The sequence below is a fragment of the Daldinia childiae genome (genome assembly GCF_008694065.1).
Source record: "Daldinia childiae strain JS-1345 chromosome Unknown Scaffold5, whole genome shotgun sequence".
In the NCBI taxonomy this organism is placed as follows: domain Eukaryota; kingdom Fungi; phylum Ascomycota; class Sordariomycetes; order Xylariales; family Hypoxylaceae; genus Daldinia; species Daldinia childiae.
In genome coordinates this window covers 2,363,855-2,383,323 of record NW_022984646.1, presented here as the reverse complement: position 1 = coordinate 2,383,323, position 19,469 = coordinate 2,363,855, and the positions used below count along the sequence as shown (strand labels likewise).

At 45.2% G+C, this 19,469-nt stretch overlaps 4 protein-coding genes across 7 annotated transcripts; 2 read left to right on the top strand and 2 right to left on the bottom strand.

The window, feature by feature from the left end:
• Window positions 1-5,454: 5,454 nt before the first annotated feature.
• GL218_05792 (Isocitrate dehydrogenase [NADP], mitochondrial) lies at window positions 5,455-7,063 on the top strand (the record flags this gene model as incomplete). Of its 2 annotated transcripts, XM_033582479.1 has the most annotated exons (4): window positions 5,455-5,805; window positions 6,386-6,560; window positions 6,711-6,890; window positions 6,939-7,063. In XM_033582479.1, 4 exons carry the CDS (start codon window positions 5,455-5,457, stop codon window positions 7,061-7,063), a joined length of 831 nt encoding a protein of 276 aa, XP_033434610.1. The 2 variants fall into 2 exon arrangements, with proteins under 2 accessions (XP_033434610.1, XP_033434609.1); XM_033582478.1 differs by lacking the exon at window positions 6,939-7,063 and having other exon boundaries at window positions 5,596-5,805; window positions 6,711-6,925.
• Window positions 7,064-7,905: 842 nt separating this feature from the next.
• GL218_05791 (uncharacterized protein) lies at window positions 7,906-9,460 on the bottom strand (the record flags this gene model as incomplete). 2 transcript variants are annotated; one of them, XM_033582476.1, is made up of 3 exons in its annotated part: window positions 7,906-8,145; window positions 8,277-9,070; window positions 9,256-9,460. In XM_033582476.1, 3 exons carry the CDS (start codon window positions 9,458-9,460, stop codon window positions 7,906-7,908), a joined length of 1,239 nt encoding a protein of 412 aa, XP_033434317.1. The 2 variants fall into 2 exon arrangements, with proteins under 2 accessions (XP_033434317.1, XP_033434318.1); XM_033582477.1 differs by having other exon boundaries at window positions 7,906-8,103.
• A 706-nt stretch (window positions 9,461-10,166) lies between these two features.
• Window positions 10,167-13,034, bottom strand: GL218_05790 (uncharacterized protein; the record flags this gene model as incomplete). Of its 2 annotated transcripts, none has more annotated exons than XM_033582474.1 (1): window positions 10,167-13,034. In XM_033582474.1, the coding sequence occupies one exon, from the start codon at window positions 13,032-13,034 to the stop codon at window positions 10,167-10,169; it is 2,868 nt and encodes a 955-aa protein (XP_033434324.1). The 2 variants fall into 2 exon arrangements, with proteins under 2 accessions (XP_033434324.1, XP_033434323.1); XM_033582475.1 differs by having other exon boundaries at window positions 10,167-12,485.
• Window positions 13,035-18,626: 5,592 nt separating this feature from the next.
• GL218_05789 (uncharacterized protein) lies at window positions 18,627-19,457 on the top strand (the record flags this gene model as incomplete). Its single annotated transcript, XM_033582473.1, has 2 exons — window positions 18,627-19,067; window positions 19,167-19,457. 2 exons carry the CDS (start codon window positions 18,627-18,629, stop codon window positions 19,455-19,457), a joined length of 732 nt encoding a protein of 243 aa, XP_033434711.1.
• Between the last annotated feature and the right edge of the window lie 12 nt (window positions 19,458-19,469).

Here is a 19,469-nt window from a genome sequence, read left to right as displayed (position 1 = left end):
GCCCTAAGACTTTCTTCGAGTTCTTTCCAAACTGTCTGCTTGCAATTCAAATTTTTTATTCTACCTGGTTCTGGTGGCGTGGACTCGATACTCTCCCTCGTGGTGAATGTGGTGACCAAGCCTTTTTCTTCTCCAGAGTCGACTTGCACGGCTGGTTTCGAACCTTTGGAAAGTGTTGGAATGTGTATTGCTTAGTTTTCATAAGCTGCTGTCTAATATTTGACCTTAGAGATTATATTTGTAAGTGTTCCCTATAGTATAGGTACTTAACATCTTACATTTAAGTATCTTCTAAAGCTAAATAAAGTACAAAAGCTAATTCGATCTTGGGACCTAATGAAAGCAAAATCAATCCTTAGATTTCTATTAATGGCTTGGAAACATATACTCAAACGGTCAATTGCCTATCGAATATTAGCACGAAGGCCAAGACCACGGGGTTTGTCTCGTTTAGGGCAAATCAAAGTGTTCGTGATACTATCCAGCTTCAACGTGATTTCTATTGAGTTAGGAATCGTTTGGAATAAACTTCAATCTGCCAACACTATCGAAGCTCTCTCTTCACTTGGTCAACTAGTCCCATTCATCATTGGCCTGGGTACGTTTATGGAAGCATTAATATATATTAGTGCTTTAGAGTTTCGGCCATATTTAGTCCGAAAATACAGAACAAGATTATTTCAAGTAATAATGCGGGATCCACAGCGATTTTTGGTTCCTCGCGCATTGTACGGACCTACGGATCACGAATCTTTGCACGACGCCACAGAACTACATACTGCTAATGAGCATCCACCATCTGAGGAATAATTTCTTAGGTGGTTGATTGTTAGTAATTGTTAACGAGGATGTTACTCAGGTTATATTCTGAAGAAAGAGGTTGGTGAAAATATATATTCATGTTTTTATTGCACTTGCTGACATGATTCTAGATGAAACATCTGAAACGAAGCATGTTTTCAGTATATATAGCTCAAGCCCTTATAATTCAGTAGATTTAGGGTTTCTCACAGAGAATGAACTTGCTTCTGTGGATATAGGGAGCCATTAATACAACTACATATTTGGGGTGAATCGCCATAATACTGTCTGCTACATTAGCGCAGCCACCAAGCTAGCGATGTACTATGGGCAAGATCGACCACCGAGACATGCCTTGTGACTTATACATGTAATGTATCGACCTCGGTATACCTATCTAGGGATCGATGGCTTTCAAAGACAATATTATATACTAAATGGAAGGACACATATTAAATGTTTACGTGTATGGCTTTGCAGGCGGCTAAAGTTAGTAGAATTAGCAGATAAAGAAAATCAATTCAAGTACTCAAGGGCGAGCTAAAAGTACAAACCGGGGGGGAGGATACTACACTGATATACGATATAACGAAAGGGCTCATGATGATTAACTCTGTTTTTATTCAGATATTTTCTTTAGGACAGTAATAACATAAAGAGTACCTAGTTTTTATAATGTAGTATGTTATTAAATCAACTGTATTAATAGTACGATGAATGCCAGCTGCGGATATACAAACAAGAAATAAAAATGTACACCGTCTAAGAATAAAATAATATAGGTAATAGCCGAGCAACATGGTATTCATATTGGATGTTTGCCTTAGGATTCTCGGTGGTCTAAGGATGGACAACTCCCGGTCCCGAGTCGTGTTGTTATCGTCGTCAAAATCCCCTCTAATTTCCCTCTATCAAACCTTTGATACGTGTTAATAATTGGGTACCTACCTCCTATGCATGGAACTTGAAAGTTAGAACTAGAAGATAAAACAGCTAACTGCAGTCATATAATCTATTGCCACTGAAAATCCAATTTGCTTTGCATTAAATCTATTGAGTCGTCCCGGACGCCACTCTACTGCAGCCTTCAAATAGATAACTGATCCTTAGAACGATATTGGCCAGTTAACGTAGCTGCGTAAAGACCTCCAAAAAAAACCTAGCCCGAAGGCGCTCAAATTTATTGGAACCACGAGGTATCATCCTGCCTCTACGGAGAATCAGAGACATCTCAGCGGCTATGCACGAGAAACTGAGACTTGAAGCAGTAAAAAACAGGTAGGCTTCGGATAGAGGGTAAAGTATCCTTACTGTGAGTAATTTTTCTAAGTACTGTTCTATTAACATGTCCGTACCCTAACACACATTATATATGATAGTTAGCTTACTCGCGTAGCATTTTAATTTACAGGAAAATATTTACTAATATTCTTGAAGACTTGGCCTCTTAATTTATGACGTGAAAACCCATACCTAGAGACACCTTACTTATACCTTGTTCGATAACTATGTCTATTAATAACGATACCCAATTCGAAATCCCTCTAAAAGGGGATGACGACAAAAGCAATGGTATTCAACTAGTACCTAGGATTAGCGGCATCAGTTCCAATGATAGCAGAGAAACCGAAGAGCCTTCTTATTCTGTGAAATGCAACTTAGTCCAAGTCTGTCATGGAACCATGGACGATAGTGGCTCCCCTGCAAGTCTCATAGTCATACTCCTATCATTTCAACCTCCCGGGCACAGGAAGAAATTCAATCGGGTGAAAATCACCTTACATTTTCACGGATCGAGCGGCTCGGCTAGTGATCTCGCGATTAGCGACATCGCCCCAAAATTTAACAGTCGAATTTACCCCTCTGAGGCGACTGTGAATGCCGGTGATGAGATAGATGTGGTTGTGGAAGCGGACGTTGGAATAAGGAACGAAACTCCAGTCTATAAATGGGGGAATACTACTCAGGCAAATACAACGCAAAGTATCATAAGCATAAACCCCGAGGCTTCAGTCATCAAGAATGAATCTTGGGTCCAATGGGATATCAAATTTGAGGGCGAGGAGCTCAAGAGTGGTACCACAACTATAATACAGACAGCTGTTCTGGTTGAAAGAAAGCATTCACACAAGTGCTCTACCATTGGAGAGGAATTCAGTATGGAGATAGGAATCCAAGGTGAAGTGATCTCTACAAATACGTTGGGGGGGAAGGACAAGAACGATGTGAAACGGTTATCAGGATGCGAAAAAAGGGATGCCTGTGTGCTATTCAATACCAAGAACGTCAAAAGGGGCAAGATCAAAGATGCTAATAATCTTAAAGGGGAGGACTTGGGAGCTTATTGGAAGCTCTTGACTACGCAATCACAGTCGGGTGACAGCGATGCAAAGGGTAAGTCTAAAGAGATAGAAAAAGTCGGTCCGAATACTGTAACTCCACCTACGTACTTCGAACCGGAAACAAAGCAGGAGACCATCATTACGAAAACTGAATTTAATGGTTCGGAAACTCGACAGTATAGGCAGGAAACTATACAATCGAAAGCTACAAAAATAGTAAAACCGAGTGTACTTGCTACGGAAGCTCAACCACAGACACCCGAAGTAACAGCACCGACAGCTTCTACTACCGGGTCAAGTCCTATTACTCAAATCATACCAGACAACGAGATCCCAACGCTCTGTAATGAGCTGGAAGCCCTGGAAGATCCTGGTCCTGGACCTGGTCTTATTCTTGCGCGAAATCAACTTAAAACGGTGAAAATCGAACTGAACCTACTAAGGAGGTTGGTTAAGAGTAAGGAAGAAGCCCAACGTCAAATTCTCAATGAAATCATACTATACAAGAAAACCATACCCTCTTGATAGTGTCTCCCGTCAAAAGTTCCTCCCGAATCTTGATGGGAGGCGGAGTATGGTGCGAGGGATGTGGCAAAGTTTCCATAGGATAGGGGTAAAAGGAGAAGCTACTATGATCAAGGGATATATATTAAGTAGATTGAAAGGTCTAGGGACATTCATTTATAAATAAGTTGATACAATCAAATATCATGCTCTCTTTACAACATCTTTCTGGCCAGTCCTACCCTGCTCTGATCATACTATAATTTCTAAATAAGCGAAACAGGTCTCACCCTTTTCGACTTCTCGTCCTTGAAGTTATCATCCATTATACCTTTGATGAAACGTCTTGTTCAAAATACGATAAAATCGCTGCGTTCGTGTTTAACAACCCATTTCCAACATAACCTCCTCAAAGATCGTGAAGCAAGCCCAAGGCGTTCGAAGCATCCTGGCTATTTCGGCGAGGGACCAAATATCAACCCGTTACATTCACTAAGCCTGTTTTCTCTGCCATATTAAGCATCTAAACTAAATAAGTCAACCCAGAAAATTAATAAGGATTCTTATATATATTTCTATATATTTCTTACCTTTATGCAAAGTTGCTTTATCTACACATAGACACCCAGGTGTATCTGTCGATCTATTGCGTATAAGCACAGTTATCTTATATGCATATCAATTTGTATTTGCGGCTACTTATGGTAGGGTTGTCTTCATAAGTAAGAAATTTCTAGATTTCTTCCAATGTAGTACATTTGTCTTCTGGACAGACGCCCAAGCATATTTTCTCGTTGGTTGTTGGTATAGTTCGTTATAATCAGCCTACTTTAGGGTTAAGGAATACTATAAACTAATAAGGAGTAAACGTCTCTTTTATAAATATTTTCTCTAATATTAAATAGTTGTAGCAACGCACGAAGAGTATTTTCCAAGTTGTAAATTATTTCGATTCGATTGCTCAAAGGTATGGTATAGGGGCAAATGCCCAATGTTATAATGACTTGCTTGAACGAATTCTATAATTGGCTGCGTTACTTTTAACTTAGAAACTTATCTTTTCTGAAGTCACTGAGTTTATTAGTTGGAAAGGAAATGATGTTAATGTAATTAAAATGTACATAAAAGATGTTGATTGAGTATAACTAATTCTCGGTTACTGAGTATAGCTCAGTTGATTACATAACCATCTACATGCCTAGGTACTTAGGAAGGTAGAGATGAATGCAGAAGCGCGCCCAGTAAAAAAAGGGTAAATTTATAGTAGTATAAATGTACTTATAAGAGTTCTAATCAATTCCAAGATGAATAATATGCCGAGGCAAACACAGTCCGAAGAGTAAACCTTTAAACCTTACGTAGCTGCCATGTCTTACATAGCATGATGTACATATGCAAGTTCTCTTCTCCGCGAATCGGCAAAATGTGGGGGATCAAACACCCCTAGCCTCGAATTATGATTGGTGAATTCCCCTCATCTTCAATTTTTACCTTTGCTATCCGTACAACCTGCGTAAAACCGCAACCACTATATAACGTATATGCGGTATATGCGTTCGGAAATCTCCAACAAATATCGGCACTGCGGCATCATTTAGTGCTTTAAAGTTCAAACCCGCCCCGTTTCGCAGAACTTCCCTCAGCCTCGGAATCCTCTAAGGTTAGCCGAATTGCTTTACTCTTGAGTTTTTTTTGTCCTCGGTTCCTAACCTTTAGCTCCTGTCAGTAGTCACGCCGTCATTCTTGACGCTCGTGTCCGCGTCCTATTATTCACCTATAAATCGGTGCGCCTAATCTCTTATTCACCATGAGCGCAACCTATTCATCCGCGGCCCGTTGCATTCGGCCATCTGTTTTCTACAGATCGGCCAGGCCGCTTGTTAGATCGTCGCCTATCACAGTTAGACCGACAGTGCCAGTGGCGCTTTTCCACCAAACCAGGTTCAACATGGCTGTGCAAAAGATTCAGGTCAAGAATCCCGTCGTGGAACTTGACGGTGATGAGATGACAAGGGTTATCTGGAAGGTTATCAAGGACAAATTCATCTTCCCCTATCTCAACGTCGATTTGAAGTACTACGATTTAGGGTTGGAGTACCGCGATGAGACTAACGACCAAGTTACCCTTGACGCTGCCGAAGCCATTAAGAAGTACTCGGTTGGTGTAAAATGCGCCACCATCACCCCCGACGAGGCCCCGCGTAAAGGAATTCAACCTTAAGCAGAGTAAGCTTGCAGTTTATATATGCGCTTTCACATGCATTCGTCATTCTGCACGTCAACCGGCATATCAGCCCGCCATATTTAGCCCCACACTATAATACCTATTAGATCTTATAGATCAAGCCTCTGCCGTAATATGACTAACGTTCCTCTTAATAGTGTGGCTCTCCCTAACGGCACAATCCGTAACGCCCTCGGTGGTACCGTCTTCCGCGAACCTATCGTCATCCCCCGTATCCCGAGATTGGTGCAAGGATGGAAAAAGCCTATCATCAGGTCGTCATGCCTTCGGTGACCAGTACCGAGCCAAGGACAAAGTTATCCCAGGTCCCGGTAAACTCACCATGGTATATACCCGAGGGTGGCAAACCCGAGGAAATCGAGGTCTTCCAGTTCAAGGAGGGCGGCGGCCGTTGCGCAGACACGTACAACACCACCGAGAGCATCACGGGTTTCGCGCATTCCAGCTTCAAGCTGGCCCTTGACAAGAAGCTACCACTGTATTGAGCACCAAGAACACCATCCTCAAGAAGTACGACGGAAAATTCAAGGACATCTTCCAGGAGTTGTACGACACTCAATACAAGAAGGAATTCGAGGCCAAGGGAATCTGGTACGAGCACCGTCTGATTGATGATATGGTTGCCCAAATGATCAAGAGCACCGGCGGTTACATCATGGCGCTAAAGAGTAAGTATCGCCTCTTATAATCTCATGCCTAAGAAAAGCATAGAGAAACACTTTATCAGACTATGACGGTGACGTCCAATCCGACATTGTGGCCCAGGGCTTCGGCTCCCTAGGTCTCATGACCTCAGTCTAATTACACCCGATGGTAAGACATTCGAGTCGAAGCCGCGCACGGCACGGTGACGCGACACTACCGCGAGCACCAGAAGGGTCGTGAGACTTCGACAAAACCCGATCGCCAGCATTTTCGCGGGACCCGAGGTCTTTCGCAGAGGGGCAAGCTAGACAATACCCCAGAACTAGTCGCATTCGCCGAGAGCCTCGAAAGGCGTGTGTCGACACCGTTGACGTCGACGGCATCATGACATAAGGACCTAGCGCTCGCATGCGGCAAGACTGGCCGCGAGGACTACGTACCACCACCAACGAGTACATGGACGCGGTTGAGAGCGCTTGAAGAATACTCTCAAAGAGAAGCTATAAATGAGGCGTACGAGGAATGAGTAGAAGGCCGACAGATATAGATCAAGACAAGATCTGGATTCTGGGGAAGACTCAAAGCGCGGGGAAGCACGGACGGACACGGCCCCATATTTCCTCTCAGGGGGGGAAACTTATGAAGATCTACTGCGATTCTGCATATGTAACCCTTTGCGCTCTCGGGTATTGATTTTCGTATGATTATCGAAATGCGTAGATATGTAGATACCTAGATCAAGATAGCATGCGAGCATTTTGTGGTGTGAAGAGGAAGAACATTGAAGCATTGAATCATTGGACAGATAATTGATAAGTTCTAAATTGTGCCCTAACCTCATGTTTGCTTAGTATCCACTTTTATATGTGGTCTACTATCAACCTATAGGAGGTAGCTTGCTTACTATTATCTCGTATTTCGCAATAAAGATCAACTTCTACATATCTCAATCACTTTACTATAGGACAATAGACATAGCTTATGTGTTTGAATATGTTTCGGAATATTAACCGATCTTAAATGTGTTAAATCGTATTAATCATTAGATCCCTAGCCGCTATCAACTTCCCATAACCATCTATCTTGGGACGTATTTATACAAAGGCTACCACGCCAACATGTACTCCATACCTAAACGCTACGACAAAGACGTATTCGTACCGACCAAGTAATCCGGGGGGTATCATCCGTCGCTCCCTCGCTTCGTTGCGCTTCGCTGTTCCCGTGTTTTGTAATGTGCTAACGCCCGAGTAATTGTACATTGTAATAAACCCCCTTATAGTCCGTCGCATACCGTACCTATGTGCCCAATACATATCCCATAATCTAACAATGCCACAAAAGGATATACCGTATTCGTTACGACGATCACGACTTCTCAGGCGGCATCGTACTAGGTGCGTTCTCGGCCGTGACCCCGCTATACGCGGGCCGCGCCGCGGGCCCAGCAAGTGAATCCGCCATCGCCTCGTCGTAGCTGGGCGGGGCGTCTCCGAACATAACTGCACCCGCAGTACCTAGCTGTGGGGGATACAAGGGGTCGGCGATCGCGTTCGGGCGCTGCGCCTGTGTTGTTGTAGCTGCTGCTGCTGTTGCTGGGGCGTTGGTCTATGGGGTAGTTGCGGTGGAGGTGAAAAGATATTGGTGACGAGAGCATTTAAGAGCTCTCGCGGTGGGGAAATTCCTGAGAACACATCGACTTTGGAGAGTTTGAGGGGAAGAGTGATAGATTGCGGTACCTGCTTGTGGCTTGAAAAGGGGTTAGAGGCGGGGAGGGGTTGGCCCCAGCTTAGCGTTAGCTTGATTTCGATCTCGTAGCGGCGCGCGATGTTGCATGTCCGAAAGGATGGTGCGATGGTGTTGGGGAGACGTCGGTCTTTCCAGAGGGTCGGGGGAACTTCAAATTCGGCGTCGACGATGTCGTGCGGGTTGTCGAAGAGTGCGATTGGAGGGGAGACTTGAGGAGCGGAGAGGATGACCCATGATGTACGTTCTGTATTTTCGAGATGGTGCACTCGGACAAGTGTATACCCAACTAGAACTATTTCGAGCGCCGTTAAGTACACCTGCTGGTCCCGCGTCATTGTCGGCGCGAGTTTCCGAGCGATCAGCCGGAGGGGCAGAGGTTCGTTGCATGTTACGATGCTGGGAAACGGTATCCGCGCTGACATTTCGATCGAGGGCGGTATTTGGTTGGGGTCTTCTAGAGGGCTCGCTGTTGATGATTTGCCGCCAAATAGGGATCTCCTCTGGTGAGTTAGGGCGCGTGGTCTAAAAGTAAAAGGCCTGCGGGCGAAGGCTTCCTGGCTTGTCCTAGGCGGCCGGGGTGGCTCGACGGGTAAGAATTTGAAGCCGACTTGATATCGCCAGTTCTCCCTGAAGAATCCTGGGCGTTGTATAGTAACCTTGATGTAGTAAAGTATTTCGGCCTCCTGAGGGAAACCCGTGAGCGAAGGTGGTAGAGTGGCCTTAACATGCTGCAACATGAGCTGTTTTGCGCCGTCCATAGTACGAAACCCACTCCCAAACCCTCCTAAACCCAACAAAGAGCTCATGGCCTTTTTTCGTCGTGACAGATGTTGTTGAGGGGGAGCTTAAAGTTGAACTTAAATTCGTGCTGGCCTGGCTGAAGAGATAGCCCAGCGCCGTCGTCTGAGTAGGCCTGAAAGACACGATATAGAATCTTGTGATTCTCAGTAACGATATTACCAATACTACCTGCACCAGGAGCACGGGGTCTATGGTACTCATCGCGGTCGCCCGTCGCTGGTTGAGTTAGGGCGGTACGCGACTCGCCCTCGAGCTTGACAACAACATTGCCAATGATTTCGGGCCGGTGTAAACCCAAGATGATTCGGCCGCTGATGTAGTCAAGGTTCGTATAGAACTCGGGTGGGTTGTCGAGTGCTATTCGTATCGACATTTTGAAATATTTATATCAACTATGAAAGAAAACAAAGATTTGAAGGTTGTAATGGTGTTGAATATATTTCGTTTGGCGGAGGTCTCGGCGCCCAAAGGGATATTGAATCGATCAATGGCGGGTTGAAGCGGGTCCGAAGAACATTACGAGGCAATGGAGCCATTGCCAGTAATTAGCAGCTAAGTATCAGCTCAGCTTAGGTCCCTAGCTCGTCCTAGGTTATTTTACCGCATAACGACAACGGTAATAGCACCTTTGCTAAAAGTAAATTAGAAGTAGGTAGTTGTAAGCCGACGCTGAGCCTCTATGCGTCGTCACAATGTCATATGTCATTGTGGCTTAGGTCATTGTCTTATCGCTAATCTCCTAAAGCTTATCGACTTGACGGATGCACCTATTAATTGAATTCCCTATTTAGGAAAGTACCCGATTTGAGGCCTCCGGGTGGAGAAATGCAATAATCCGAGTTGTGTTAGTCATCTACGAAATGGACACAATCAATCAGAATGTTCCATCTTAACAACACACAACCTTTAATATCTAACTCTTGCTTTATTAACTATTATCTTGATAGGTACCTAATGTACCTATCTATTATCTAATAAATAATCTTGATTTTCCTCTCTAAGGGAATCTATCAAGTGGCCCCATTGTCTATCATACAGCTATCCAAATCATGATCTGGGTCCCAAGTTGTTACTCGTATCTACAAACTTGCCATAAGTGCAGCCCGCGCGACAGCGTCAGTCTCTAAGAGCGAGACTGAATTTATACCTGGTCTAACCCCAAGCGCAGTCACCCAGTGTACACCCTCCGTAGGAACACCAACAGCAAACCGTCTTGGATGTGGGACGCCATTATTATCGATTAAATGGCCCGGACTAGGCGTTACGTCCAAACCTCCAGTCTCGTGACCGTTGATGGTGTGAGGGCGACATTGACCCTTTTCCAATAAGCCTCTAAGAAGCCCATCGGCAGTTTGCGATAGCCTCGGTTCCGCTACGCGCGCCTCTATTAAACCGGTTACACGTACTGTTGAGTCCGGGATCTCGCGGGACATCGCAAGCCATGCCCCGTTGTCAAATTGAACTTCCAACTCCGGACCGATAATAGTTACTATGTTAGCTTTAATTAGCGCAACCAACTGCTCGATGCGCATTCGCGGCGGACCGATAGCCAAGTGGGCATTAAGTGACGAAAAGTGCGAGTTGAATTGCTGTTCGCGAGAAATATCTGAAATTCCTCCGAACTCCACGATTTGGCGCACGTGATTGCGCAAGTCGCGTAGTACATCAATAGCCGCCTTCTGAGGGCTCTCGACGTTCCCAAGCGTAGCCTGCCGGATATCCTCGTCTAGATAACCCAGCAGCCAGTTTTGCCAGGCTTCGGCCGATGTGAAGGTATACCTATCGTACGGTCGTGACATGTACTCCCAGGACCAGCGATTGGTCACGGGTATGTTGTACTTGTCAAGAACTTGGGTCTCTTCAGCACTGCCTGGATGGGCACTAAGGAACTCGGCCCGGAAGTCAAGACGCTTTGGGTTATTCGCTCCCAACATAGTTTCGTAGTACACCGTTTCTACCTCCTTCGCAAGAAAGGGCCATACATGTTCCTGGAAATCCGGTGGGTTACCGGACTCAGCAAGGTTACGGAAAGCAGCGATTACGTCCTCGGTGAGTAGAAGTGGAGTATGGCTCTGGAGGGGCGGTTTTTTGTTGTCGCCGCGAGAAACGTATGGGATACCGCGGCGTGAGCCAGCATATATTCGCGGCTCATTTCCCGAGGGAATATATCGATAACCAGAGATTGTGCGTCCGAAGCGGCCGCCGCGGCCCTCGGTAAGCATAGCTAGGTAATCAAAGAAAGAGAGACCAAGACCACGCACCAGGACCGGTTGGTTGGGATGGATAGAAGAGAGGTCAACATCGGCCGGTTTTGCTGGTGGTATATAACACAGACGGTTCTGTTCAGCAAATGTAGCAAGCTCGAGCAAATATGGGCTTGGGATTAGTGGCAGGTGTCCCTGGGCAAGGACTACAGCAGAAAGGCCGGATAGTGAATCGCCAGTGGAAAGGGTAAGAACCTGGCGCCCATCCGGTTCCTGATCGAGGCTAACCGCGCTGGCAGTGTGTACTACAATTTTTACCTTGTCTTTGTCGTGAACTTGTATTTGATCAAAGACCCATCTTAAGTACCGGCCATATAGAGCACGGGTTGCGTAGTCATTAGGACCTAATCGTGATCCCTCAGGTGCATTCATCTGCCAGTCATATAAGGTCGGCCCTGGGCGTATCGGTCCAGCACAAGTCACACTCTGGTCGGTGTACATGGTCATCTGTGATACGATAGTATTCATTATTAGCTGTGTTGGTTGGTCCGTACGCCATACGCTACCAGCCCCCGGCGGGAACGGGTCAATCATATGAATTGTAAGGTGAGCGTTCGGGGCGAGGATATACGGTACAGATGCACACATACGCTCTAGAACGCTGATACCGCGCGGCCCAGCACCCACAATCGCTATATTAACGTCAGGACCATCGGGCTTGTTATTTAAAGATAACGACCCAAAGTCCTTAATGATCGTTTCGTCGGCAGGTTTGAGTCGATTCGCAACCGTCTCAAACGTTGCAACGGTCGCTCGAAATCGTCTTTGTGCCTCTTCGTCTTCGGGTCTACCGTCATAGATTGGCAATATGCGCCGGGAATCAAGTGGAGGGTCACCAGCATTCTCTAAATCCGCGGCACTCATCGGTTCTATGATGCCCCTGAGTTCCTGAACGCCCCTCTGGACTCGCTCCATCACATCGTTGTTAATTGTCGTCGAGAAGCCGTTATTAGTAAGGAAAAGGGCTGCATCAAAGTTACGCAGGACCAACGCGCCTTCTAGGATGTTGTGTCCTTGAATCGCGATATGATCCACGGAGTCAAAATCAAACTCAGCGGGGTAAACAGGTAAGGCATGCCCGTTGTTAGGAGGAGTGCCGTTGCCGAGGATATTCCCATTGTTAGGCAATCTCATAAGACGCTCAAGAAGATTGATGTCGTTATGCTCAATTGCCATAAGCAAAGCTTGTTGACAAGCACCTGCGGAGTGTGTATCAATAAGCTCGTTATAAAGATCCTGCCTACCGTCTCGAATCGCCGCGTAGAGTAACCGGGCTAGATCATCTCTACGACCTCTTAACATAGGAATTAGCTGAGTGAGGAATTCCGTTTTATACTCATCTTGCCACCAATCAACAATAGCACGGAGTGCCTCGTTATTTTCGTCGGGGTTGATTTGTTCGACTGCTCTTAAGACAAATAGTATGATGTGCCCATTTTTCTCGGCAATTGCAGGTGCTTCTTCAGGATCAAGTCTGGCGCCACTCGCGACCAAGCGACGCAATAGGTCATCTCGACGGGCTATATTTTCTAAGTTCGTAGATTCATCTATCTCGCCGCGTCGAACAACTCTGTCAAGAAGCAAGTTGAGTGCGTTCTGTCGGTCAGGGTCGTCGCCTCGAGTTTCGCGTATCATTGCATCAACTAGATCCTCAAGCATTTTGTAAAGACCATTATCGACCATGCTTTCGATTCCTTGGGGAAGGGAATGTCTGGTCATCTGGTCGAATCGATGCAACCCTAGGTGAGACACCACAATTGAAACTGCTTCTCTGGCTCGATTCATTTGGTCATGGAGTCTTGTATCTCCAGGCTCGGGGGCTGTTGTAGGGTTCATTGCAAGATCCCGTCTTCTGGCATACACATGAACGGTATGGGTAGCAAGATCTGGGCAGCGAATAAATCTTCTAGATCTCGCACGGAGTCCGTCCGGTGGCCGACATTCTATATGAGACTCCATGGCTATTGTACACTGATGGCGCATTTGCCTTCTAGATAATCGCTTGGTAGGGAAGAGATATGGCCAGCGTATGTTTAGATCGGCTCCCCTTTCAAGAAGTACGCGGAGTATATCCGGCCTCAGAGCATAAACGGCGGCAACGAGCGGCGGACGGAAACCTCTAAATATATAAATATCATTGATAACATCCCCCGCAACAGCAGCATACCCGTCGAGGATGCGGTTGATCGCGCCTACATCGCAGGAAGGACGCCAAATCGCTGTTGAAAGGAGTGGTGTGTTCGGCTCGCCATTGGCCCACCTGTCGGGTGGTTCATAGGCACGGAACACTCGCATCTGGCGCGCCGCATCCAGGGTAAATATATTTATGAAGCTGGGTGACTGGAAGACATGAGGAATTCCAAGGGCTAGTCTGATGCGCGAGGGAGACGGCAAGAATCGAATTATCTCCAGAAGAATCTCCGGAGGTAGCCCTGTGATCTCGGGTCGGTTGAGGTTTGGGAAAATATGCGGGACCAGACTGTGTATAGTTCTATTCGAGGAGGAAGAAGACGATGACGAAGACGAAGACGACGACGTCGGAGGTGGCGGCGGCGGCCCGGGGGTCCAGATGGCCCAGGTGGTCCAGGCGGGCCAGGTGGGCCGGGCGGACCGGATGGCGGCGGCGGCGGCGGTGAAGAGGAGTTTGGGGGAGGACCCTGAGGGCCAACTGGGAATGGGCGAGGACGTGGCGGGGGAGGGTATTTACGTACAGGCTCATCTCCGCTGCCATTTTCTCTACGAGAAAATGAAAATGATGCATGTATGCCCTCGTTTCTTCTATTTTCCTCCTCTTTTTTTCTTCTGTTCTCTTCGTTTCGTCTTCTATTTTCATATTCATTTCTTCCTTTGCTCTTATCCTCAAAGGCTTTTTGATGTACTTTTCCACGGCGCATCGCTCGCTCCGCATGTCGCTGCATACGCTTTTCCCAGACTGTCATACGCTGCTCCTCTCCCTTCGAAGGGTATAGTTGGCCGCGAGGGAAGAGAGGATGTCCATATCTTCCCCCTAATTCCCACTGTCGCTTTTTATTGGCTTTCTTCGCAAGATGCCGTTGTATCAGCTTCTCCGCTAGGAATGCACGCTGTGTCTCTCTGATTTCAAAGGCTGGCTTGATGGGTTCCGGCTTCTGTGGGATCAGTTGTATCGGCTCTAGATTTGATCTTACTAGTCTTGGTGGCTTTGGTGGAAGTGGAGTTGGATCCGGTATTGGTGACCGTACACGAGTATTTTTCTTTGGTGGTAAATAGTCCACTCGCTTTTCCTGCCGCTTAGATTTCGTTCGAACGGGCCCCGGCCCGTCAGGCTTCTTCCATGTTGGAAGTGGTGGAAGTTTTGATTTCCATACGTAGTCTGGTGGGAGTGGTGGGATACCCATATCTTTTGCTACTCTGTGCACAAATTCCTCGTCTCTTCCTTGTCTCTTTTCGGAATCTACCATTAAGGCCACCGCGTCAAAATCGGACTCGCCTCGCTTTCTAAAGAGCTCTATCCCCTCTCTGATTTTTCTCATCCGACGCCCCTCTGTTAGGTCGCGCCGCTTTTGACGACGAGCCGCAAAGGTTCTTGGACTGGGGGGGATTTGGGGCGGCCAAAGGTCTCTCGGAATCGGTCCCATGCTCACGTCTCTACGAGGAGGCATTTTCCTTAAAAAGAATTGTGTAATATGAGGTAGGTAAGTTTCTGGTAATTTCTTCCAGTATTGGTGTTAATAGATTACTTGATTAGGTAGTTATCCTGTTATCAGTCGTATGTGATAATGAGATGTCTCTTGGATATTTTTTTCGAGGCAAAGATGCGATGTACTCATCTATATATACTAATGAAAATGATTGAACACACTTGGTGTTGACCTACAGTATAGGTGTTTCCCCCGATGTTGTGATATATCAATATAGGTACACAAGTAACCATTCGCATGTTATAGGTGTGTTTGATTGCTTTGGGACTCTAGATGAACAATGTCTTTATCACTGCTGAGGTATAAGTGAGTTGGGAGTAGGTCTACTAGTATTGAGTATATAAGAGACGCACTGCGCCCTCGTAAGAGAACACAAGGCAGGCATCAATAGTACAGCTCCATCTATCTTGAAATTAATTCTATATATGACGTTCATCAAGGATTATATCTAACAATTACCTCACTCTAGGAACTTTGCCGTGGAGCTACATACCCAAACCCCCTTTCACACTAACATAGTCATCTACTAGATTATTGTTCAGCAGTCATTTTTAAGCCGCAGTTTCATATTCGCAACTTCTGTCTTATTAGCACGCTACTATTACCAACTCAGTTGAAAGCCAGCGCTTATATTGACTAACTATAGTTTAATCAAACTATGGCTCTAATATTCTCTAGTTAGCGAAATTATTTGATTACCCCCATTGAGAGGCTAGCGAGTAGTTGATATAACTTACACATATAACCCCATACCCCCAAACAAGAATTCGACCAAGAGAAACAAAAACCCTAGAAGTTGAGAAGTTTCTACGAAAAGCCATGCCACGTACGGCATAAACCTAAGAGTTACTTCAATGCGCGAGGACGTAACAAAAGCATACCCTTTTCTTATACTCGAGGTTACACCCCTGGTAACACAAAAGCCTAAGGTTTACACTGCATCATGCCTGGTATTTATCAGGTATTATATGCTTAGTGAATATTAGGATAGATTGAACTATCTAAACCTTTACCCCTTTATATACACTCTCACGAGAGCGCTGCACGCATCTTATATACCCATTCCTAATAGATCTACTCCTGAGTCATTTATACCCTAATGAGATTCTACCTCCTTTATCATTTCTTTTTTCTTTCATTTCTTACTACTTCTTACAAGACAGGAAAAACTTGCATAAGGTAATAAGGCATATATCCCGAAATAGGAAATCTTTACTCGCATTTGACACAAAAACCTATATAAGGCAAAAAAAAACCTTAGGCATTGAAATGCTTATCTATAAAAGTTGGTTATAGTTACTTAACCGTACTTGGACCAGATAACTTTCCACTCTCGATATGCTACTAACTATTACTGATGTCTATACCTTAGGTAGTTACTTTAAACATTAGCATGTCCAAAAAAAAACCCTTTCTACATACATTATCTATGTGCATCTTTAACGTATGGTAAGTATTTGTGCATACCAATATTGTAACGTCAAGAGTTACTATTAAGTAACCAACAACCTACTCTAAGCAGGGATCTCTAAAGGTACGTTGAAATAAAAATGATTTATATCATTGATACAGGTGTCAACTACCTACCTATTGGAGTAACTATCAGCCACTTGAGACGCAAAACGATAGAAAGGTATCATTCACCGAAATTCTCCGATTAGCAAGCCAATGAGTTAAAACAAGCTTTCTCCCACATCCCAGTCACTTTACTCGTCTTTTCATCTCATAGTAACGTAAACTTGAGAGTTGCCCTTACGAGTTACTACAATAGCCCGACGCCATCCGAAAAGGTCCCGAGACATGGGATCTTATAATTTTGAAAAAGCAAAAAAGGGGTATGAAAAAGGCATGGGTCTGGACTTTTGTGTCTGTGGGGTCTTTAACTCAACCAAATTGTTTGATGTCATATTGTAAATTGAATGAGCTCAGGATGTTGTAAGATGTATATATATGCCTTAGGTATCCGTTTTAATTATATGCTGAATGGGTAGGACGACATGATCCCTACCTAGGTACCTAAGCTACGTTCCCCTCCCCATTCTAGAACATGTCAATTTAATTGGCTCTAAATGAGACAGACCTACATATAGAAGCCGTAAGCCAAGCAATCCCTGCAATCGACGGTTCCTTACAGCTGCTACACAGCATAGCCCTGCCACGGCTGATCTTACCCTCGAATAGGCACCGGGTATTGGCACCACCACCAGCTATTTTGGGTAACTGTCATACTGTAGTAGTTATCCACAGGCTGAATGATAACCATTTTTTTCGCCGCTACGTAGAAGGTTCTGTGACGGTTAAATTAAATGATCAGCAGTCTATATCCATACTCGTAATACAATTGTGTCCGTAATCTGTCCACGGAGCCGTCATGGTCACGTTGTTTGTAGAAGGAGGGGAGAGTATAAGTGGTGAAGCTTGGCCTCGATGTTGAACTTTTGACTAACCGTTCCACCAAGCGACCGAACCAAACGAACCGATCTGATCAGAACTTGACACCTACTCGAGAAAGCGGCATACATTAACAAATAACAAAGATGATGTTTAAGAACTACGCCTTAGTCTTCCTCTCTATCGCTTTCCCTTTGGCGACGGCATCAGCGCTGCCAAAACAGGACTCTACAGTCACAAAGAAGGCGTGCTGGGCTGGCCAGATCCATTACCCTTGCAATGGGTCGACAACAGGTTGTACTCCTGACGGAATAATGGTAGGTCCTAGTACTATAGCGATGTATATGATAGACATGTATATGCTAACTGTCGTCTAATTTAGGTTAAATGTCAAAACTCGAGCGATGCTATGATCTATGCCAACATGTGCAACCTAGGATCCCAAGGAAAGGGTACATGCGCCTACGACGCTGATTGCAATGCGGCCTGCAGTACTTAGGTTACTGGATTAGGTACTTGGACAAGTCAGCTAGGTTAGGGTCATTTATAATTTGGCAAATGGGAGGAGTTGTGAACTATTGATTTCTATTTGAGGATTCACTTATACCAATACGCTGTTGACAGGGCAAACACAGGTTGCCAACAAGGGAGCATGGAGTCGAAACTAGCGATATTCAAAAGTTTGTTTGAAGATATTATACCAGTACTTAGTCTCTTCGTGATATTTCATTATATGCAAAACATTAACGTCGCATTATGGTGATATGGGTACCCGTTTAGCATGTTCTAAGATGATATAGATATATTATAGCTACAAAGTATAAATGAGTATAATCAAGTAATTGATAGTAATATATCAGATAAGTACCTAATTAGATTTATATATTCAAATGAGCGGACAATATATGTACCTAGCTTCATAATCAACATTATTCATCTTCTATAAACTATCTATATGTAGGTATATCTTAGTAATGTACTTCACGCCTAATTCAATAGCTACCTATTTAATAGATATATCTAGCTTGATTAGGTTAAGGGACTGCTGCAATGCAATAAATATCCGATAACGCAATTGACTCATTCCATTCGCTCACTCCGAATAAGAATTTCACATAAATTCACATATTTCACCAAGTCAAATCTTAACTACCTCCTACTTACATGCTAAACCCATAATCACCCTTTTTCTAAATTTACAGCCATGGCAAATCGTACCCCAAACCCACTCGGGGAAATCGTCAACGGTAATACCGCTCAACGTCCGTCCCGAGATACGAAATTAATCGGCCGATATGTGACGCTAGTCGGCCTGTCCGCAGCCCATGCCGATCCGTTGTATCCACATATATCGGGTCCCGAAAACGCACATCTCTGGGACTACATGTTTGAGGGGCCGTACGACGACATCGCTGAGTACCGCTCTAGTCTAAAGGCTAAGGAGACCAGCCAGGATCCAATCTTCTATGCCATCCTATTAAATGGAAAGGCTACCAAGGCAGAAAACACAGAAAACGACGAGAGCGGTAGGGTCGTTGGTATAGCCAGTTATTTACGTATCGATCCGGGACACCGCTCTATCGAAGTCGGTCACCTCATGTACTCGTCGCAACTACAGCGCACACCTGCTGCTACCGAGGCTATGGTAGGTAATATCCAGTGCGGTAGAGTTTGGTTACTAGCGAAATAACCAAATTCTCGGGAGTCTACTAAGAGAGCGGATCACTAATTCTTCATAACACAGTACCTGATGCTACGCCACGCATTCGAGGACCTAGGATACCGAAGATACGAATGGAAGTGTAATTCGCTCAACGCGCCAAGTAGCAGAGCGGCTCTACGTCTCGGATTCACATGCGAAGGGCTCTTCAGGAAGCACTTGATCGCCAAGGGCCGCAATAGAGATACTACGTGGTATTCTATCGTTGATGACGAGTGGCCTGGTGTTAAGAAAGCGCTTGAGGCTTGGTTGGATCCTGCTAACTTTGACGGCGAGGGTAGACAGCGGAAGAAATTAGAGCAGTTTAGACGATGAGGAAGCTTGAGT